This window comes from Dipodomys merriami, unplaced genomic scaffold (assembly GCF_024711535.1).
Source record: "Dipodomys merriami isolate MVZ:Mamm:240054 unplaced genomic scaffold, mDipMer1.0.p SCAF_703, whole genome shotgun sequence".
Lineage (NCBI taxonomy): Eukaryota > Metazoa > Chordata > Mammalia > Rodentia > Heteromyidae > Dipodomys > Dipodomys merriami.
In genome coordinates, this window is record NW_027206295.1 from 42105 (window position 1) to 64277 (window position 22173).

At 60.9% G+C, this 22173-nt stretch overlaps 1 protein-coding gene across 1 annotated transcript; it reads right to left on the reverse strand.

Annotated features, from left to right (window-relative positions):
* Positions 1–9469: 9469 nt before the first annotated feature.
* LOC138817907 (haloacid dehalogenase-like hydrolase domain-containing 5) lies at positions 9470–22042 on the reverse strand. Its single transcript, XM_070008684.1, has 8 exons — positions 21896–22042; positions 19100–19303; positions 18261–18373; positions 16912–17005; positions 14583–14616; positions 11792–11966; positions 10310–10498; positions 9470–10145 (listed from the first exon to the last, which is right to left on the reverse strand). The coding sequence occupies exons 1-8, from the start codon at positions 22040–22042 to the stop codon at positions 9815–9817; spliced, it is 1287 nt and encodes a 428-aa protein (XP_069864785.1). The 3' UTR covers positions 9470–9814.
* Positions 22043–22173: the final 131 nt, after the last annotated feature.

The window sequence follows — 22173 nt, forward strand, 5'->3', positions numbered from 1 at the left end:
CAAAACAGCAGCCCGCCGCCGCCAGGGTGTAACTGGAGCAGTAGGGCTCTCGGCCAGCAAGCGTGAGGCCCCGAGTTCAAACCCCACGTCACCATGGTGATTTCAGATCCGCTGGAGTTGATGCTTCGGCTGGAGCGGGAGTGACAGAGCGGAGGACGGTTCAGCGCTCGCCGAAGTCCCCCTACGCGGAGGGACATCACTCGAGCTCCAGTCGGGGTTTGAGACCAGCCCGGGCACCCTCAAGCCGGGAAGCCGGCCAGTGCTGTCCCCGGGGTCAGCTGAGAGGCGCCGGCGCAGTGCTGTCTCCTGGGGTCAGCTGAGCAGCGGACGCCCACGCGGCGCAGTGCTGTCTCCTGGGGTCAGCTGAGAGGCGTCAGCGCAGTGCTGTCTCCTGGGGTCAGCTGAGAGGCGCCGGCGCAGTGCTGTCTCCTGGGGTCAGCTGAGCAGCGGACGCCCACGCGCCAGCGCAGTGCTGTCTCCTGGGGTCAGCTGAGGCGCCGGCGCAGTGCTGTCTCCTGGGGTCAGCTGAGAGGCGCCGGCGCAGTGCTGTCTCCTGGGGTCAGCTGAGGCGCGGACGCCCATGCGCGAGGCGTCGGCCCCCCGGCGAGCGGTCCCCTCTCCCGCAGCGCTGGCAGACGCCGCCCACCCAACATCAAGGACCCGGGGTGGAAGCCAGGATGGGAACCATCGTAAACCACACGGTAAGCTTGTCACAGGTCCCAAATTTGGGGGGATGCTTCCCCCCCCCAGAAAAGTCTGGTTTTATTTTTAAAAAGAAAGGAGGAGGAAAGTGTGATGAAGGCGTGAGATGCACTTCAGCCCTGCGAGCCCTTCTCTGTCTTTGCGGCACGTTCCTGTAATCTCAGCCCCTCGGGAGGCTGAGCGGGAGCATCGCTGGAGCCCCGGAGCTCAGGACCAGCCTGGACGAGACAGTGCGTCCCAGACGCCTCGGACAGCAAACACCCCTGAGGCGGGTCCAGAGGAGCAGGTGGGGGGCGGCAGGAGGCCCTGGGTCCCGTCCCCCACACCTCACGTAGGAGATGGTGACCCCTCTGGACAACGCCTTAGAAATAACAAAACGGCACTTAAAAGTAAAACCAGATCAAAGGTGGGGCTCAGATAAAGACCCCCTCTTCCATGCGAGCAGACGGTGGCCCCCCACTCACAAGACCCTGTCCTGAAAACTCTAGAAAGTCGGAGAAAGAGGTCTTCAGGGCCATTTCTTACTGTGAGAGGGACTGGCGGGGCGGGGGGGTGGGGCTGGCTAGGTGGAGCTCTCCCACAGTGCAGAGAGGGTGCCCGGGCGGCTGGGCCTCGGTTGGCCCTGTAGCAAGGCCGCAGCTCCCCAACCACCAGACAGCACTGGGGGGGCCCGTGGGGGGACGGGCATGGCTCAGCTGACACGTCACAGTCTGACATTAGGTAGTAGAGAGACAGTAAAGCTGGAGAGAGGATCTGAGAACAACGCAAGCAGCTGCGGGCCCCAGAACCTGGCACGGAACTGGACCCCAGGCAGAGCAAGAACCAGGTCTTGGGTGGGAAGGTGGCTCAGTGGTAGAGCGCTTGCCTTGCATGCCTGAGGCCCTGGGTTCCATTCCTCAGCACCACATAAGCAAAAAGAAAAAAGCCGGAAGTGGCGCTGTGGCTCAAGTGGTAGAGCGCTAGCCTTGAGCTGAAGAGCTGAGGGACAGCGCCCAGGCCCAGAGTTCAGGCCCCACGACCGGACCCCCCCCTAAAAAAAAAGAACCCAGGTCTTCTGGTACCTTCCGGGGTTTACTACAACACACAAGATCTCACACAGAGGAAAGGAGAAAGGGAACGAAAATCCCTAAGGCTTCACCCCACCGCGGGGTGGCCTGGCTTCCTGCCCCCTGCCTCCCCGCCTCAGATTCCAGAAGTGGCATCCAGACCGAAAGTGGACGGCTGGATGTCACCTGTCACCAAGGCAGGACACGGAGAAGGGACAGGAGGGCCGAGGCTCAGCAAACTCCAGAAGCCAAGCCGAGAAAGGCCACTTCCTCCGATGTACGCCAGACTTCCCAGAGCCCCACAGAAGGGGAATTAGGTACCCTGCTCCCCGACGGCCCCAGAAGATCCAGCTTCCTGTCCATCCATCCAGGAACTCCACCCAAGCCGTTGCTCCAAGCGTAGTTCTGGCCCAGCCCTGGCACGAAGCGGCGGTTGGGATGCGTTCCTCTGGAGGCGGAAGGCTGGCTGGCTGGCGCTCACAGACCTGTAACCGGCACCAAACCCCGCTGGGGGTGGCGGCCACGTCGGAGCGGCTGGAGTGCGTGGCCGCGTTGTGCAAGCTGCATCAGCGCGTGGGGTGAGGATCGCTGGGAGCCGGAGGTGGGAATGCTCGCCCACCCCAGAAAGAGAGCCGAGGAGGCAGGGGCAGGATGAGGAAGGCCCGGCCGGTCGCCAGAGTGCCGCCCCCCCACCCCCGGGGTTCACGGCTGTAAATCCACAAAGGGAAGGGGGCGTGGCACATGGGGGTGGGGAGACAGCACCCCGGATTGCTGACAGACACGAGGTCACTGCACACCCCATCCAGCACCAAGACCAGCACCCCGCCTGGAGCGTCCGCCCGGGATGGGGCATGCGTGGGGACGCGGGAGGAGCCGTGGCTCGCAGGCCGCCCAGCCCCCGGGAGGTCAGGGCCTGGCGGGGACAGAGGAAAGGACGCCGGTGAGCTGCCCGCTTCCCCGCCCGCCCTGTGTGTTGGGGTGCAGAGGGTCACAGGGCGTCCCCCCTGCTTCATGGGATCTCTTCATCCGGACGCCTGGCTGGTCGGGGGAGGGAGGCCGGGGGAGGGAGGCCCGCCCGGGCCCCTCAGTTCTGCCAGGCCAGGGCCAGGGTGTTGACGTAGCCGCGGGGGCTCCTGGGAGCCTCCAGGCCGCGGCAGCCCAGGAGGAAGGCGTTCTTGAGATGAAAAGCGAGGCACCAGGCCACGCAGCAGCGGCGCCGACAGCGCCTGCGCCACCTTCGGGGCCAGCATGTGCGCATACATCAGCCAGGCCAGGTGGGCAGAGGCCCGGGGCCCCAGCCCCGCCTTGGCCCCAGCAGGCCCCGGCCCCGCCCCACACGTGTCCTGCCCGCCGCCGCCCCTAGCAAAGAAGAGCGCCCAGCCGGCGCCACCGCCAGGTTAGTGGCCACCCAAGAGCTCCGGGACACGTCGGTGCTGGCTATGAGGTACAGGTCCAGCCGGCCACTCTGCGAACCACAGCAGTGCCTGGGACCCGCGGCCGCCCCCCCCCCAGGGAGCCTGGGGGGGGCTGTGGGCCTGGGGGGCTGTGAGCCTGGGGGTGGGGGGCTGTGGGCCTGGGGGTGGGGGCTGTGGGCCTGGGGGTGGGGGCCGTGGGCCTGGGGGGTTGTGGGCCTGGGGGGTTGTGGGCCTGGGGGTGGAGGGCCGTGGGCCTGGGGGTGGGGGGCTGTGGGCCTGGGGGTGGGGGCCGTGGGCCTGGGGGTGGGGGCCGTGGGCCTGGGGGGTTGTGGGCCTGGGGGGTTGTGGGCCTGGGGGGTTGTGGGCCTGGGGGTGGAGGGCCGTGGGCCTGGGGGTGGGGGGCTGTGGGCCTGGGGGTGGGGGGCTGTGGGCCTGGGGGTGGGGGCCGTGGGCCTGGGGGGTTGTGGGCCTGGGGGGTTGTGGGCCTGGGGGTGGAGGGCCGTGGGCCTGGGGGTGGGGGGCTGTGGGCCTGGGGGGCTGTGGGCCTGGGGGTGGGGGGCTGTGGGCCTGGGGGGCTGTGGGCCTGGGGGTGGGGGCTGTGGGCCTGGGGGTGGGGGCTGTGGGCCTGGGGGGTTGTGGGCCTGGGAGTGGGGGGCTGTGGGCCGGGGGGTTGTGGGCCTGGGGGGTTGTGGGCCTGGGGGGTTGTGGGCCTGGGGGTGGAGGGCCGTGGGCCTGGGGGTGGGGGGCTGTGGGCCTGGGGGGCTGTGGGCCTGGGGGTGGGGGGCTGTGGGCCTGGGGGGCTGTGGGCCTGGGGGTGGGGGCTGTGGGCCTGGGGGTGGGGGCTGTGGGCCTGGGGGGTTGTGGGCCTGGGAGTGGGGGGCTGTGGGCCGGGGGGTTGTGGGCCTGGGGGTAGGGGCTGTGGGCCTGGGGGGTTCTGGGCCTGGGGGTGAGGGGCTGTGGGCCTGGGGGGCTGTGGGCCTGGGGGTGGGGGCTGTGGGCCTGGGGGTGGGGGCTGTGGGCCTGGGGGGGGTCTGTGGGCCTGGGGGTGGGGGCTGTGGGCCTGGGGGTGGGGTCTGTGGGCCTGGGGGGGGTCTGTGGGCCTGGGGGGGGCTGTGGGCCTGGGGTGGGGGCTGTGGGCCTGGGGGGGGCGTGGGCCTGAGGGTGGGGGCTGTGGGCCTGGGGGGGGCGTGGGCCTGGGGGTGGCGAGCTGTGGGCCTGGGGGTGGGGGGCTGTGGGCCGGGGGGGGCGTGGGCCTGGGGGTGGCGAGCTGTGGGCCTGGGGGTGGGGGCTGTGGGCCTGGGGGGTTCTGGGTCTGGGGGTGGGGGGCTGTGGGCCTGGGGGGCTGTGGGCCTGGGGGTGGGGGCTGTGGGCCTGGGGGTGGGGGCTGTGGGCCTGGGGGGGGGCGTGGGCCTGGGGGTGGGGAGCTGTGGGCCTGGGGGGGGTCTGTGGGCCTGGGGGGGCGTGGGCCTGGGGGGGCTGTGGGCCTGGGGGTGGGGGGTTGTGGGCTTGGGGGAGCTGTGGGTCAGGGCATGAGAACTGGCAGGTGCCCAGCTCAAGAGGGTGGGCAGAAGGCCCCCCGGCCCTGGAGGAGCTGCTGGGGTATAGGCTGCTGGGTGTGGCCCCGACCTGTGCACTAGCCTGACCTGCGGCATGGGTTCAGACTTCTACACCTGGCCGGCCAGCACCAGGGGCAGGCAGAGACTGGGCAGCCATCGGGAAGAGCCCTTCCCACTGGGCAGCCCCACCCCTCCTCAGACACGGAAAACAAGTGCAGGGGTCAGACCATACTGACGGGAGGGAGGGAGGGAGGGAGGGAGGATCAAGGAACCCCAAGTGATGTCACACATCCACCTCCAGCAGAAGGAGCAGCTCTCTGAACGTGCGCTAGGTGAACGCTGGGTCCCCAAGGCTTGGGAATGAGGCACACATCCAAGACCCCGGCACTCAGAGGCCAAGGCAGGATGGCCTTAGCTAGGCGCTGCTTCAGAATCGGGGTACGGGGGCCTTAGGCTGGGTAATGCCTGCGTGCCCAGACCGTACCCCTGAATCTGCCTTGCAGTGTGAGTTCTGACCAACCTGCTTTCTCCAGCCTGCCGGAACTCACGCTCAACTATGCATGGTCCGGTGGCCTCAGGAACCTGGCATGGACGCAGCACTGGAACATTCTGCTTCCAGCCGTCCTGAAAGGCAGCGGTGGGAAGAGGCTTGGGGCTCAGCTCCACCACTGGCAGCTGGTGTGCTCAGCCCGGTCCTTGGCCGCTGGGCTCTGGGCCTCAGCTTTTCTGCTGGTCTGTAGATTTGACAGGATCAATGCTTTCCGGGACACCCGGGAGCTCCTGTCCTTCTGTCCAGGATTCCTTCCGGAAGCCAAGGTCTGCTTCTGTCAGTCAGTGCCGGGCAACAGAGCTCCCATCCTTAGCAGCCTTAATTCTTGGAGCTGGGCTTCACAGGCCTCAGCCTGGGGGCCATGGATGGCAGCCATCGGAGCAGGTCCAGCAGAGGTCAGGGCTGAGCTGGGGAGCTGCCATCCGGCCTCGCTCGCTCCCGGAGTGTGCGCTAGCACCAGACACCCCCTGGTGTGAGGGGAGAGGCCCAAGAACCCACTTGGGCCTGGCCTCCCCGGCCATTTCCGCGCTGTGGTGACCAGCTTTTGCCCATTCCGGAAGGTGCTGAGCCGCAAGGGACCACCCTGAAGACACAGCCTGCTGCCGGAAGGAGGACATTCCTCCCGGAAGATTGGCGACCGGGAACTCCTGCTCAGGTAGCACGGCGGCCGTCCCTTTTTGTTAAGGGAAATGGTCGGCATTTTACCCATGACCTGAACTGGGGGAGGCAGAGTCAGGCCTGCTGTGGCAGGGACTGGTGGGGAAGGGCTTGGGGAGGGGAGGACCCGTTGCAGCAGAGGGTCCTGACACAGGCCGGGGCAGTGGTAAGGGGCTCCTCGTACGCGTCGAGGACTCGGTTTGTACACAACCTCGTGCCATCGTTCATTTCTTTCATGGGGGCGGGGAGGGGCAGGTTTGGGGAGCCATAGGCCCCCAGCCCAGGGCCTGGACGCTCTCTCTGGCAGCTGACAGGTGATCAAACAACTTCCTCCCAAAAGGTTATCACCTCTTGCTGTGCTCTGCGATGGGGCCACCACACCGGTACGCTCATCATTGGCTGCTGGCACTGAGCGTGTCATTAGGCGTGCGTGTTCCGACCTCAGGGCCGCATGGCCGGTCTCTGCCCGTTTCTGCACATCTCCAGTCTCCTGATCTCCAGGACTCCCCCAGAGGACCAGCGGGCAGGGAGTGGAGCCGCTCCTTTCGAAGGATTGTCTCCGTACCCACCATGCACGTCAGAGGTAAGGGACACCGCCTCCTGGCAGCCCTCTGCCCTTTTCCAGGGTTTCTACAAGATTCTGCGTGTCAGCCATAATGCCCCACCTCAGGTGAACCATCTGTGGCTCGTCCACAGTAATTCTTAATAAGACACCAATAATCAGGATGAGAAATCAGGGTACACTAAAGATCAGGTTGGTGACCAGAGCACTGTATACACACACAGGCACACAGCCATAATTTAGCCTTGAAAGGGCCTCACAAAGATGTCATAAGAACGGAGAAGGATGGGTAAGAAGACAAAAACCGTTCTCAGGCCAGGAGCCGGTGGCTCACGCCTGTCATCCCAGCTGCTCAGGAGGCTGAGAGCTGAGGATCGCGGTTCAAAGCCAGCCCGGGCAGGAGAAACCGTGAGACTCTGATCTCCATTGAACCACCAGAAAACCAAAAGTGGTGCTGTGGCTCAAGTGGTAGAGCGCCCGCCGTGAGCTGAAGAGCTGAGGGACAGCGCCCAGGCCCAGAGTTCAAGCCCAACTACCAACCAAAAAAAAAAAAAAAGAAAGCTTTCTCAGGAGTATGAAGTACAAACATCTGCGAGGACGTGGAAAGCACTGTAGAGTGGCCTTGTACCGGGCGAGCGCGGGCCAGCTGCCCCCTGCCGTACCGCCGAGGTGGACGTAACCCAGCCTTGTCCAGACCGCACAGCCCGCACAGCCGTCAAGAGATTCTCCTCTGACTGGGCCCAGGGCTCCCCCCAGCAGCCGTCCGTCCTTCCACAAACCCACGTGGCAACTGCCCACGGCCCACAGGACAGGCTTCACGCCGCGCGTGCGTGGGACAGGGCTCCGGTGGTGACCCAGCGTTCTTGTCCTGAATATCACGGCTGCTGCCTTCCTGCAGCAGGAGCTGGACCAGGAAAAGGCCGCCGTGTGGGGGGAGGCCAGCCTCTCCTGACACTGGCCACGGCCCTGGCTGACCCGTCACTCTCTGCTCAGGGTATACTGTCGGTACCTTTGGAGGCAGAATAAAGACCGGCTCCAAAGGGCCCTGGCAGAGGGGCGGGGCCCGCAGACACTCCCTGCATGAACGTGAGACGAGGGAGGACCGATCTGTGTCACACAGAAAGGGAGGCTGGCGGGCGCCCGTGAGCGGGCGGGAGTCTGCGGAGAGCTGTGTGAACTTGCCCAGGCCTGCCTCCACGTTCCGTGCTCTCTGGAGCCGGGCTGTGCACCTCCAGCTGCCCGGCAGTGTCTCACGGGATGCCGCGGCCTCCAGCGACAAAGGCCAAGTCCCCGCAGCAGTGCCAGACCCTGGGCCTCGTGCTGGGCCTGAGATGGGGGAGAACGCAAGCTGTCCTTGGGAGGAGCGAAGTGTACGACGGAGGGGTGAACAAGCCTGCATACTGCTCGCGTCTGTGACCCGTGCAAGGGCCCGCCCAGGGCCTGGACAGCCATGAACGCCAAGACCTCCTGGTTCTCAGCAGGCGGTGCTGACACCAACGCGGAAACCGACGCTGGAGAGGGAGGCAGACAGGAAGGGAGGACTGGACCCGAAAGGCCAGGTTTGGGGAAGAGTGGGAAGAGGTGAGGCGCGCTTCAAGCTCCCGTCTCTCCGTCCGCTGCGAGAACACGATGCTGTGGAACGGAGAGCTCGCTGACCTCCAGCCCCCAGGAGCCCCTGGCAGGGGCTCAGCCCAGCCGCCCGAGAGGCGGCGGTGGCGGCGGCGGCGGCGGCAGCAGCAAGAAGCAGAGGAAGTGACAGTGTTCTCAAAAAAACCCAACTGTCCCAGCTGAGATATTTTAGAATTCCACGCACCCTGGGGGCAGCATCCGGTTACCACGGCAACCTCTCAGGTGCACACCCACTGTGCTGCCTCCCGCCAGAGGAGACAGAGAAGAGGAGACAGAGAAGAGGAGACAGAGAAGACAGAGGAGACAGAGGAGACAGCCGCATCCTCATCCTCCGTCCAGAGGGGACGTGGGGAAGGACCCTGTTCAGACTGCAAAGCAGTGACTGCATTCGCCACCACGCCGGCCACCCCAAGGAAAAAAAAAGTTACTTAAAAACAAAAAGACAGCCGGGCGCTGGTGGCTCACGCCCATCATCCCAGCTGCTCTGGAGGCTTTCCTGCTCTGGGCAGGAAGTCTGAGACTCATCTTCAATGAACCACCAAAAAGCCAGAAGTGGAGGCATGGCACTAGCAGTACAGCACTAGCCCTCTGTGAAAAAAAAAAAGGTACAAGGCAAGAGTCCGAGGCCCTGCGGTCAAGCCCAGTGCTAACAGTCAAAACTAAAGGAAAAAAAAAAAAAAAAAAAAGACAGCCAGGCCTGGGCTGCGGCCTGGTGAGAGGCCTTCCCAGGCCTCAGCCCCTGGCTCCATCCCGGGGGCTCCGTTCCTTCTGGGCACCAGTCTCTGGAGTGGGTGCTGCCTGCCCAGTACCCAGTACCCAGTGCCCAGTACCCAGTACCCAGTACCCAGTACCCAGTACCAAGCTTTGTCTGGACAGACCTGTCCTCACCGCTGAGGGTGCCTGGGTGACCCCGATGGCGAGCACCCCAAACCAACGGGAGGTCCCGCAGCTTCTGAACCCGCTGCCGCCGGCGGTGGCTCATGTTCCGAAGCCCTTGGCCCGTGAACGTGGGGAAGAGCCGGAGTCCCCATGTCCTTCAAGGACACGCCCCAATGGCCTAACTTCCTCCCGCGAAGTTCCACGAGGTTTCGGGGCACACCCTGGATCCAGACTAGCACAGAACACCCCAAGGGAGGTGGGGGGAGACGCAGGTCCTCCAGGACGGCCCACGGTGCCGAGACTTGAAGTTGCTGTTACCTTGCAGTCAACCCTGTGACAGAGATATACTCAGACGCCCACGTCACAGCCCAGCGTGGTGTGGGCTGTGGGAGCCTCCGCCCCGTGAGCCTCCAAGGAGGCTACCAGCACCCACCCCCTGCGCCCTGTGGGGCACAGTGATAGCACAATTCATATCTATTAGGATCATTTTAATTTAAAAAAATAAGACCCAGAGTCTCTGGGCAATAAACTAAAATACAGTAAAAACCTTGCTGCCATGCAGTGGCTGCTTCCGTGAGAGCCAAGCCTCCAGAAGCTTCCGCAGGATTCCAGGCTGCCTCCCTTTTCAGAAGTCCCTCCTGAACGGAGGAGGAACCCGAGGCACGGAGGTGAAGGGGCTGGCGTGAGGTCAGACTGCACAGAGAGGTGCTCGGAGTTTTACCCGCAGGTCCAGCGAACGCTGCCCCGGGGCGGCTCTGCTGGGACTGTCCTGGGCGGGCTGGCAGCGGGCTGTGTCAGCCCCTCCCGCCCCCGCGGCCCTACCCGGCCCAGCCCTCCTGACGGAGCACCAGCCGCACGGCCTCGCTGATGTCGCTCACCACGTGCGCCGCCTCCATCAGCCCCGGGCTGAAGCCGAAGTCCCGGTGCCCGTGGTACAGAGGCTCCACGCCTGCGCCCAGCTCTGCAGGCCCCAGGTCCCGGGGGCTGTACACACCGGTGCACACCAGGATGGAGGTGACACTCTGGGCCGCCGAGGGCCGCTGCCTCCACAGGCCCCCGGCGCCCGGCTCCGGCGTCCGGCCCCGCTTCACCATCTGCAGGTGCCGGTGGAACAGGTTGGCGCCGTAGATGTCAGACATAGGGTTATCACTGCAAAGAGGAGACCCAGGCTCAGCGTCACGGTGGAGGATGGAGGTCGGCTGTGGGGACGGGTGCGGGACGGTGATGGAGACCTGGGGGGAGGGACTGTGAAAGGGGGGCCGGGGCGGGGCAGGGGGGCCGGAAAAGGGGCGCGGAGACACCTCGGGCCTCACCCCACGGCGTAGAGCTTCTGGATGGGGGCGGCCCAGCCCCTCCGCTCTGCCTGCTGCCTGATCAGGTCCTCTGCGTACTGGTAGGTAAGGATGCTGGGTTTGCCCATCAGGCCCTCGTATCTCAGCTCGTTGCCCGTCACTTTCCGGTAGATGGTTTCCAGGCAAAGCAGGAAGGTGCCGTGGCCAAACCTGCCCAAAAAGAGCTCAGTGGCCTGGCCCTCTCTGCCACCGCCATGCCCTCAGCAGGCCCAGACTCCCGACCCAGGGCCCCGGGACCGTGAACCGCGGCTAAATTACTTGTGGGAGAAGCGAACATTAATCGAAGTCTTCTAGCACAGGAACAGTTTTTAACAGCTAACTTTTGGAAAAATCCTAGTCACTGCAACTCAGGAGGCTGAAGCAGGATTATGAATGAAAGGCCAACTGGCTCACACTACTCAGGAGGCTGAGATCTGAGGATGGTGGTTCAAAGCCAGCCTAGGCAGGAAAGTCTGTGAGTCACTTTTTGGTCAGTTGTGAGGCTTGAACTTAGAGCCTGGGTCTATCCCTGAGCTTTTGCACACAAGACTAGTGTTCTACCACTTTGAGCCACAGCACCACTTCTGCCCTTCTGGTGGTGAACTGGAGACTCACGGAGTTTCCTGCCCAGGCTGGCTTTGAACTGCGATCTTCAGACCTCAGCCTCCTAAGTAGCTAGGATTACAGGCATGAGCCACCGGTGCCCAGCTTGAGACTCTTACCTCTAATTAACTACCAGAAAACTGGAAGTGGGGCTGTGGCTCAAAGTGGTTTGTGTGAAAGAGCTCGGGGACCGTGCCTAGAGTCCCATGACTGACCAAAAAAAAAAAAAAAAGTGCTAGAAGAAAACCCGTCTCCATGAGATCACCCAGTCACAGGACCTAAGGCAGCCGTGGGCTCTGCCCCTGCGAGATCACCGAGTCAGGAGACCTAAGGCAGCCGTGGGCTCTGCCCCTGCGAGATCACCGAGTCAGGAGACCTAAGGCAGCCGTGGGCTCTGCCCCGTTCTCGTTGACCATGCTCTCCACAGCCTCCGTGCAAGGGGAGAGGCCTCTGGAAGGCTAGCTGCCACCGGCCTGGAGGGCAGGGAAGGGCAGCCGAGCAGGGAGGAGGCCTGCTCCAAGTCCACCGGCCTTGTCCACTGGGCACCAGTGCGTCTACAGCGCAGTGGTCCAGGCTGTCCCTGCCCTGCGTCTCAAGGGTAACTGCTAACGACGGACAGGCTGAAGGACAGGAGGGAACAGCATGTAAACAATTCACGCTGATACACCTCAACATTTTCTGTGAAGGGCATAAGGACACAGCACACATAATCCATTAAAGGGCCCAGCCCCTGGAGGCCCCCCGCCCCAGGGGCCAGGCTAGGGTGGCAGCTGTAGAGGTTGGAGTAACGGGAAGCTGCCCGCACGCGTCCCGGGCAGCAGCTGCCCGTGGATGGGCCCAGGGCCCCGTCCGCGGCCTCACCTGGGCATCTTGGCTTCCGCCATCCACAGGAGGTCCATGTTGCTGGCCAGGACTGGGAGGTGGGGGTAGGGGACCCTCGGCGGGTCAGCCCCCGGGCTCCCGTTGCTGAGAAGGACGTCCATGATCAGCTGCAGGCTTGTCTCCCAGCGGACTGGCTCCCCGAGGAGGAGCACCCCTTCAAGGCAAAGGCGCGGGAGTGAGGTGGACAGGGTGCCCAGAGCCCGGGGAGCACCAGTCCACCAGGGAGAACAGAGCAGGGAGCACCCAAGACCCATCTTCACTCGTGTCCACTGTAGTCGCAGACAGGCCAAAACCTGAAAGCAGCAAGTCCCAGCGGCTTCCTCCTACCCCTGGGGCTTGGTCCCACAAACCTGCCTCCCCCGTTCACCACTGCGGCCCAGGCACCGGTGCAGCCCATGGGCAGAGGGCCCGGCCTCCCCCGTTCACCACTGCGGCCTAGGCACTGGTATGGCCCATGGGCCTGAGCGGCCTGAGAGTCCCGAAGGGCTATGGCAGTGCCATGCCTCTGAGCCCATTTCCTCGCCTGTAACAGCCCACTCAGTGCTGTGGGCAGGAACAGGAAACACAGGAGACGCTGACCCAGGGCGGGACAGGGCAAGCACTCAGCAAACAGCAGCGGCCGCTGCTGATCCCTACACCACTGAACTGAACCAAGGCCTGGGAAAGGGGCCTGGCTAGCAACCGGAGGCGCAGCACCGTCAGCGGCGCTGGCCTGGCATGGCGGGACATTGAGGTCTGTCCTCAGCAACACAGGAAATGAGGCAGGATTCATTTTGTTGTTGTTGTTGGTCATGGGACTTGAATTCTGGGTCTGGGCGCTCTACCACTTGAGCCAGCCACAGTGTAACTTCCCGTTTGCTGGTAGTTAACGAGATAAGAGGCTCATAGGGCTGGGAAGGTGGCTCAGTGGTTCGATTCCTCAGCACCACATAAGCAAAAAGGAAAAAGCCAGAAGTGGCGCTGTGGTTCAAGTGGTAGAGCGCTAGCCTTGAGCTGAAGAGCTGGGGGACAGTGCCCAGGCCCAGAGTTCAGGCCCCGTGACCGGACCCAAAAAAAAAAAAAGAGGCTCACAGACTTTCCTGGCCAGGCTGGCTTTGAACCTCAATCCTCAGCTCTCAGCCTCCTAAGTAGCTAGGCTGACAGGTGTGAGCCGCCAGTGCCCAGCTAGGATACATTTTAATGGTCACAAAGACACACGTAGCAAGTGAGGACAGTCCTGCACAATCAAAATTGCCCTAAGTTCATGAGACTCTATCTCCAAATAACTAGCGAAACACAGGGCTGGCGGAGTGGCTCAAGTGGTACAGCACCAGCCCAGCAAACATGAGGGAGGCTCTGAGTTCAAATCCCAGTACCAGCAAAAGAACACCAGCACCTGAGCACCCACTTCTATGTACGAAGTATCTTCATAGCTTCAATTTATTTTTTCCAAAAACAGAATCTTTACGTAAGAGTAAAGAATCTTATTTCTTGAAACGTTACCAAGACTAGTTCACTGGTGGCAGTGCTGCTCCAGTGCCAGGCCCCAGTGTCTCAGGACAGCATCTCCCTCGAGGGATGGATGCCGTGTTCGGTGACACCGGGTTACTTCCCGGGTAATTGTTTTAGACAAATATGTTAGGACACTCTTCGCGAATGTTTTCCTTGTATTTCTTCGTTACAGTTAGGGTTTTATGTTGTACTGTTGCTTTTCACATCCATATTTGGAGAAGTTACGTTGCCTGCGAAGTTCATTTCGGGGTGGTATTTTGGTTATGTGTGTGAGTATGGGCCCTAGGTCTTGAGCTCAAGGCTGGGCTCTGCCCCGTGTCTCTCCGTGCTCAGGGCTAGTGATCTTTGTGGTACTGAGGAAGTGAAGCAGGGTCTCATGCTTGCTAGGGAAACTCTCTACCACTGGCCACATTCCCAGCCCTGTCCTTGAGCGTTTTGCTCATTACTGTTGCCCTACCACCTGAGCCACAACTCCACTTCTGGCTTTCTGGTTTTAAATTAGAGCTAAGGGTATCATAGACTTTCTTGCTCAGGCTAGCTTTGAACTGCCATCCTCAGGTCTCAGCCTCTTGACACGCTGGGCCGGATAGTCTCTGAACACCTTTCCACTTGAGGGGTTCCTAGCGACCCACTTTTCTAAGAGTAGTGTGTGCAAAGGAAGCGTAGCAGCCAATGCTGCAGAAGCAGTGAGGAGGCCAGGGCCAGAGGCCAGGCGCCAGCCGTGCAATGCCCCCCTCCCCTCCCCTGCCAGGCGCCAGCTGTGCAATGCCCCCCTCCCCTCCCCTGCCAGGCGCCAGCCGTGCAATGCCCCCTCCCCTCCCCTGCCAGGCGCCAGCTGTGCAATGCCCCCCTCCCCTCCCCTGCCAGGTGCCCAGCTGTGCAATGCCCCCTCCCCTGCCAGGCGCCAGCCGTGCAATGCCCCCCTCCCCTCCCCTGCCAGGCGCCAGCTGTGCAATGCCCCCTCCCCTCCCCTGCCAGGTGCCCAGCTGTGCAATGCCCCCTCCCCTCCCCTGCCAGGCGCCAGCCGTGCAATGCCCCCCTCCCCTCCCCTGCCAGGTGCCCAGCCGTGCAATGCCCCCTCCCCTCCCCTGCCAGGCGCCAGCCGTGCAATGCCCCCTCCCCTGCCAGGCGCCCAGCCGTGCAATGCCCCCTCCCCTCCCCTGCCAGGCGCCAGCCGTGCAATGCCCCCTCCCCTGCCACTCAGGCAGACTGGGCAGGCACACGGAAGGAGGAAGGAGCAAAGACCAGACCACAGGGCAGTAGGGAGGGCGTCCTTTACCTTCAATGGCCGGGAAGTCACTCCTCTGAGGGGGCTGCGAGGACAGAGAAGAGGCCCATCAGTGACACGGTCTCGGTGCCCCTCTGGAGCAAGAACAGAGGTGGGGGGAGCAAAGACAGGGTGCACGCAGCCCAGAGACCACCCCGTCGCCAGCGCACAGCACGGAAAAGCGGACAGGAAGGAGAGCCACAGAAGAAGGGGAAAAGGCACGACCTGAGTAGCCCACCATGAAAGGAGGGCTATAATGAGGCCAGCGGGAAGAAGGCAGGGGGAGGACTTTCTCCAGCCGGGATAGAAAGCAAGATGTGGAAGTGGTGCTGTGGCTCAAGTGGTAGAGCGCTCGCCTTGAGCTGAAGAGCTGAGGGACAACGCCCAGGCCCAGAGTTCAAGCCCCACGACCGACAAAAAAAAAAAAAAAAAGCCGGGCGCTGGTGGCTCACGCCTGTAATCCTAGCTACTCAGGAGGCTGAGATCTGAGGATCGCGGTTCAAAGCCAGCCCGGGCAGGAGAGACCGTGAGACTCCTATCTCCAATAAACCACCAGAAAACCGGAAGTGGCGCTGTAGCTCAAGTGGTAGAGCGCTCGCCTTGAGCTGAAGAGCTGAGGGACAGCGCCCAGGCCCAGAGTTCAAGCCCCACGGCCGACAAAAAAAAAAAAAAAAAAAAAGCAAGATGTCACACCCTCACGGAGAGGCCTGAGGCCCGTGGACTGAAGGGAAGGCGGCCTAGGAAGAGCAGCAGCACGGTGTGAGCGGCCCTGTCCCGATGTCAGTCTGGGAGGCAGGACCTGCACCTTTCCAGCCTCCTGGGGTCCATTCTCCCCGGCCCTGGCAATGTTGGCTCGGCCACCAAACGGCTCTTCTGAGATCTGCCCACAGAATTTGCATGCGTCTAAAAGAAAACTCAAGCCGGGCGCTGGTGGCTCAGGCCTGTAATCCTAGCTACTCAGGAGGCTGAGATCTGAGGATCGCGGTTCAAAGCCAGCCCGGGCAGGAGAGACCGTGAGACTCCTATCTCCAATCAACCACCAGAAAACCGGAAGTGGCGCTGTAACTCAAGTGGTAGAGCGCTCGCCTTGAGCTGAAGAGCTGAGGGACAGCGCCCAGGCCCAGAGTTCAAGCCCCACGACTGACTAAATAAATAAATTAATTAAATAAAAATAAAAAAAATAAAAGAAAACTCGCCTTCCGCCGCAGCAGCCGCTGGAGAAGGGCCACGGCGGCTCTGCACTGGCCCACGGCTGTGGCCTCAAGGCCACCAGGTGACCAAGAATGTGTGCGAGCCGAGTTATGCCTGCCGCTGCCACCTCACCAAACACGCCAGCCCAGGCGGGATACGATCCACGAGGCGTCTGGTGTCCAAGCCACGGGGTCCTTGCACAAACGGGCCCTCAGATTCATCAAGAAAAGGGCGGAGGTGCACATCCATGTAAGAGGAAGCAGGATGCTGAGCGGCATGCTGGCCGCCACGAGGAAGGCCACCGCCGCGGGTGAGGGGAGGACGGATGGAGGCCCCACTGTCCCCAGGTAAGTCTCTGTTCCCCTCAAAAACAAAAACAAAAACTCTCCAAGAAGATGTGGTCTGTAACTAACTACAACACTGGGGAAGGTGAAGGTATCCAAATAGACACAAGTAAGCCTGTGTGTAAGTACACTTCACGGAATCCCGAGGGCGGTCTGACTCAATAAGCAAGTTATATGATCGGTACACAGTTCACATGCTGCACAGAAACAACAGAAGCCTGTTCACCAGGAAGGAAGCCCCGGGCGGGGGTCACATTCAGCAGCAGAGCGCCGCCTACCACGTCCACAGCCTAGGTCCAGAAGTCAAGCCGCTGCTTCCGAGAGGAGCTGAAGGCTGCCTGTTCTGTCTTGTTCTGTTTACACCAGTCCTGGGCACTACTCCTGAGCTTTTCTGCACAAGGTTAGGCATTCTCCCACTTGAGCCACAGCTCTAGTTCCAGCTTTTTGTGGTTAGTCTAGCCCAGGCTGGCTTTGAACTGCAATCCTCAGATCTCAGCCTCCTTAGTAGCTAAGATTACTAAGCTAAGCTATCAGCACCTGGCCAAGACAACGGCTTCTCACAAGAACGAGCTAGTAAATACATTCCAGCAGATGGAAGAGATGCTCTGGCTCTGAAAGCGTTCCTAGCTAACTACAATAGGCTTCAAGCCGCTGCTCCTCTGGGCCATTCTTGCCTAGCCAGGGAACAATCCCTGCCAGGAGACCACCACAGCACACAGAGAACACAGCTCTCAGCAGGAGGGCGAGGAGATCAGCAAGTGTGCCAAGGAGGGAGGAGGAGCCCAGAAATGAGAGGGGTGCATTACCATGGTCTTTGGCCGCCGCTCGAGGTCTACCATGTCCAGCACTGGGAAGGCCGTGCGAAGCTCATCCACTGTAACCACATTCTGGAAGCCCAGTCTGGTTGGAGCATGGTCAGGAAGGCACAGCTGGACAGGACAGGGGCATGGGGACTCCCCAAATGCACGGAGCAAGGAGACCACGCTGGCCTGGCCATGCCGGGCGGCGGGCAGTCCTAAGTCCTGTGGGGGCCAGTCGGCAGGCTGTGGCAGTACGGACAGACTGCACACAGGCTCAGCGGCCCGCGGGCACATTCCTGGCTCCAGGCCTTACGCTGGCCCTACCCTGGTTCTCAAGGAGCTTGCAGCATGCACAGACCACAGCACAAAGCAGTGCTGCTGTGAACGGCTGGACGCATTTCCCAGGAAGGACTCCCTCCGATCCACCAGCAGCAATGGAGCCCACACTGAGTTCACTCAGCCAAGGTTCCCTTCCCCGGCCCACCTTCCCCGTCCTCCAATCACCCGCTATTCCGTGCCAACCTTCTACCTACCCTGCCTGCCGGGGAAGCCTGAACAAGCTCTGGGGGTACAGCCGGACCCTCCGTGATGTTCCGGGCCACTCCTGCCCCGGGCCAGTCCTTTCCTGGCAGTACCTGTAACACTTAGAATCTTTCTTCTTTTTGCCAGTACTTGGGCTTGAACTCAGGGCCTGGGCGCTGTCCCTGAGCTGCTTTTGCTCAGGGCTAGTGCTCTACCACTTGAGCCACAGTGGCACTTCCAGCTTTTTCTGTGTCTGTGGTACTGAGGAATGGAACCCAGGATTTCACGCATGCTGGGCGAGCACTCTACCACGGAGCCACATTCCCAGCCCAGGAATCTATCTTTCTTGGTGTCCTCCGCTACTAGACCATCTCTTCTTTGAGGTGCCACGGCCCCAAACAAGGGCCTTATTAGGTCCTCCACCACTTCGGAGTGCACAGTCCAACACGGTGTGCAGGAAGTGTCCGCACAGAGGAACAAGCCGTCTGAGACCAGGGAACCACAGCCTGCCCTCTGTGTGCCCGAAGGGACAGCTAGCAAGCGGTTGAGCACCCAAGCAGGAGATCGTCCTAGAATCGCAGGGTCGTTTAAATACGGATTCCTGATTCTTCCCTAGACTTAGGCAGGGGCTGGGGCAGAAGACCGTGACAGCAGCACTGGCCTGGCTTCCGGGAGCCACTGTGCACGAGGACGCACTACACGCACTACACACGCTCCCCCTGAGCCCACCGAGCACCCACGTGCCCCTGCGCGCTGGGTCCCCCTGGCCGAGCGAGGGAGCCCCCCGTCCTGCCCCTTCCTCTCTAACCACAGCAACGAAACAAAAAGGATACGCCTGGGCAATTTCCACCACAGGGCCCTGGCCGGACACCAGCATCCGCTTGCCATGGAACTGCCAGAAGAGCCTCATGGGGCTGTGAGCGAGAATGACTTGGTCTGGATCCACCTGGAGGGACAGCCGAGAGGGAGGAAGGCACAGGGTTGAGAGAAGGTAACGCAGAAGCAGCAGATTCTTTCATCTATGAAGGAAAAAAAAAAAAAAAGACAGGTGCCAGTGGCTCACGCCCGTCATCCCAGCTACTCAGGAGGCTGAGATCTGAGGATCGAGGTTCAAATCCAGCTCAGGCAGGAAAATCCGTGAGACTCTTTTTGTTTTTGTTTTTGGGTCTGGTCTTGGGGCCTGAACTCTGGGCCTGGGCGCTGTCCCTCAGCTCTTTAGCTCAAGGCTAGTGCTCTACCTCTTGAGCCACAGCGCCACTTCCAGCTTTTTTCTTTTTGTTTATGTGGTGCTGAGGAATCGAACCCAGGGCCTCATGCATGCAAGGCAAGTGCTCTACCCCTGAGCCACCTTCCCAGCCCCCCATGAGACTCTTATCTCCGATAAACCATCAGAAAATCGGAAGTGGCGCTGTGGCTCAAGTGGTAGAGCACCCGCCTTGAGCAAAAAAAGCAGGATAATACTTAGGCCCTGAGTTCAAGCCACAGATCTGGCACGAAAGAAAAGAAAACCCAAACTTCAGGTTATTTTTCCCAAAGAATTAAAAGACTCCCACTGACCCAACCTGCCATGACCCAACGTCTGTCAATGACGTGATGCCCTGACCCAGAAATGGGCTGTAGAAGGGTTTGGGGTTTGAGGAGGAGTGCCATCCTTGGTGTCAAAGCTTCCTACCTTGAATCTCAGCAGAGCTGACAGTTCCTCGGCTTTGCTGTGTTGTAAGATGTTCCCGGCATTCGTGACGAAAACCACAGGAACCCGCAGCTGCCCCTGTGGGTCCAGCAGCCTGGCGAAGGCGTCCAGCGCAGCCGGAATGACTTTGTGGCCCCGAACCAGCACACCGTCGACGTCTAACAGGAACCCAAAGGTCGGGGGGCTCTGTGCAGCGGGCAGAAATCACCACCATGAGGCGAGAAGCAGGAGAAGGAGGAAGAAAAAGAAACAACCCTCCCACTCAAGTCGCCCAGCATCCTTGAGAAATGACATCAAACATAACAAAACGCTGGAATGGAGGTATGACTGAAGGGGCAGAGGACCAGCCTTCACTGAAAAAGCCAGGCAAAAACTTAAGGCTCTGCTCAAGCCTAGTAACAGCTCACACTCTCACACACAATGGGGGAAAGCAAAGGAAAGGGTTACATGGTCTAAGAAGCACTGTACTCCATAACTGGGGCTGGGAAGGTGGCTCAGTGATAGAGCGCTTGACTTGCATGCATGAGGCCCTGGGTTCGATCCCTCAGCACCACATAACCAAAAGAAAAAAGCCGGAAATGGCACTGTGATTCAAGTGGTAGTGCCAGCCTTAAGCTGAAGAGCTGAGGGACAGCGCCCAGGCCCAGAGTTCAGGCTAACGACTGTAATCCTAGCTACTCAGGAGGCTGAGATCTGAGGGTCACAGCTCGAAGCCAGCCCCGAGCAGAAAAAATCTGTGAGACTCTTATCTCCAATAAACTACTCAGAAAAAAACAGATGTGGGGCTATGGCTCAAGTAATAGAGCGCTAGCCTTGAGCAGAGAGGCTCAGGGACAGCATCCCTTAAGTTCAAGCCTCAGGACTGGCAAAAAAGAAAAGAAAAAGTCATTTCTGACCAGCAGAAAGTCAGAGAACAGCCAGTGAGAAACTCACCAGGCCCTCACACCAAATAGGAAATGCCCACACAAACAGTGCCAAAGGCTCTGTGCCCCAACCTGTTTTGCCCAGCCCGGGAGACTGTCCTGGGCACTAAGCCAGCACCGTAACAAAGGGATTTTTATTTATTCTTTGTATCAAAGTTCTGAGGAGGTGTCTTTATCTCCAAATGGATTACTTAACAAAAACGAACAATAGGTAAGAAAAACAGCAATGGCTAGTGAGAAATATATTCAGACAGATAAAAACCAACCTCAGGGCAGTTCAGTGGGGAGCACCAGCCCAGCATGCTTGTGGTTCTGGTTCCATCCCCAGCACCTCAAAAAAAAGGGGGGGGCTGGGAAGGTGGCTCAGTGGTAGAGTGCTTGCCTTGCATGCATGAGGCCCTGAGTTCGATTCCTCAGCACCACATAAGCAGAAAAAGCCGAAGTGGTGCTGTGGCTCAAGTGGTAGAGCTCTGACCTTGAGCTGAAGAGCTGAGGGACAGCGCTCAGGCCCAGAGTTAAGGCCCCACGACCGGCAAAAAAAAAAAAAAAAAAAAGGTGCTGGCCTGGTGAGTTTCTCACTGGCTGTTCTCTGGCTTTCTGCTGGTCAGAAATGACTTTTTCTTTTCTTTTTTTGCCAGTCCTGAGGCTTGAACTTAGGGCCTGGGCGCTGTCCCTGAGCCTCTCTCTGCTCAAGGCTAGCACTGGACCACTTGAGCCACCTTCCCACCCCCCATCCCCAGCCCCTGCCCTGTCACCTTCTCAAAAGGACTAGCACAGGTCTGTAGGGATGAGGGGACATGACCTGCCCATAGGCAGGCGGTGTGCTGACCCTCACATGTGTTCCACAAAAGCTGGCTGGGTGCTGAATGACCCAAAGAGTGAATAGTTAGGGACCTATTCCCCCTGGGACACACATCCCAAAAGGTAAGGAACTATCCCATGAGCTTGTACTGCTAGGGACACGTGGACTTTGAGGCAGATTTTAAATGCCCTACATTTTAAGTGGCATTAAGTGCTTACTAACCGTTAAGTGTGATGCTGACATCGTAGTTCAGCTCAAAATACCCTTACTTTCTCAGAGGTACCAGAACTAGAATTGAAATGAGGAACCGGGGATCTACTTTAAAATAAAGTAAGAATCCATCTGGCCTGTCATCCTAGCTACTCAGAGGGCGGACACCTGAGGATCAACTTCTAAGATGGCTGGAGCAGGAAAAGTCCAAGAGACTCTCATCTCCAATTAACCACCAAAAAAAAGGCCAGAAGTGGAGCCAGGGGTCAGGTGGTAAGAGCGCCAGCCGTGAGCTAAGGAGTTTATGCATGTGTGGCGGCGCCTAGGCCCTAATTCAGGCCCCAGGATGGCATATATATGTATATGTGTGTGTATACACACACACACACACACACACACACACACACACACACACACACACACACACACACACACACACACACACACACACACACACACACACACACACACATATATATTCTTATTACTACCTAAGAATTAAAAGGAAGAAATCGGTCTTCCAGGCAGATCAATCCTTTGGGACTCTAATCTCCAAAAAGACCAGAAGTTGAGGCTCAAGTGAAAAGAAGTGGAAACTGCGAGGCCCCGGGTTCAAGTCCCGGCACCCCCGAGTGCGGTGTGGGGGGACCCCGGGAAGGGCGAGCGCCGCGGGCCTGCCCAGCCCGGCCGCTCCGGCCCCGCGCCGGGCCCCGGATGGCCGCGACCCCGGCGTCCGCGCGGACCCCGCGGAGGAGGCCCCGCAGCCGGCCCGGCGGCGGCGGGACGCCCGGCGGACCCTCCCCGGCCCCCGCCGCCCCGCCCCGCGGAGCACGTGCGCCTCACCTCGGCGCGGCCCGGGACGTAGCCCCTGCGGGGTCCCCCCAGGCCCCGCAGCCCCGCGGCCGAGCGCGCCGTCCGCCCGCGGAGCCCGCGGAGCCCGCGAAGCCCGCGCAGCGCGCGGAGCGCCACCGACCCCACGAGCGCCGCCATCGGTCGCCGGCCGCGCGCGTGCGCAGACGCGCAGCGGTCACTCCCCACACCCCCCCGCGTCGCCCCGCCCCCTCCGCTCGACCAATCAGCGGTCGCCCGCGCGCAAGGTCGCTCGGGAGTTGTAGTCCGGA

Bases quoted from the DNA above. Each gene is read 5' to 3' on its own strand.
- LOC138817907 (XM_070008684.1), bottom strand. From the start codon at position 22,042: ATGGCGGCGCTCGTGGGGTCGGTGGCGCTCCGCGCGCTGCGCGGGCTT. The intron at 18,374-19,099 runs GTAGGAAGCTTT...CTGTCCCTCCAG, and splicing joins CAGCTCTGCTGAGATTCAAG to GTGGATCCAGACCAAGTCAT. The intron at 10,499-11,791 runs GTGAGGCCGCGG...CTTTTTGGGCAG, and splicing joins GCGGAAGCCAAGATGCCCAG to GTTTGGCCACGGCACCTTCC.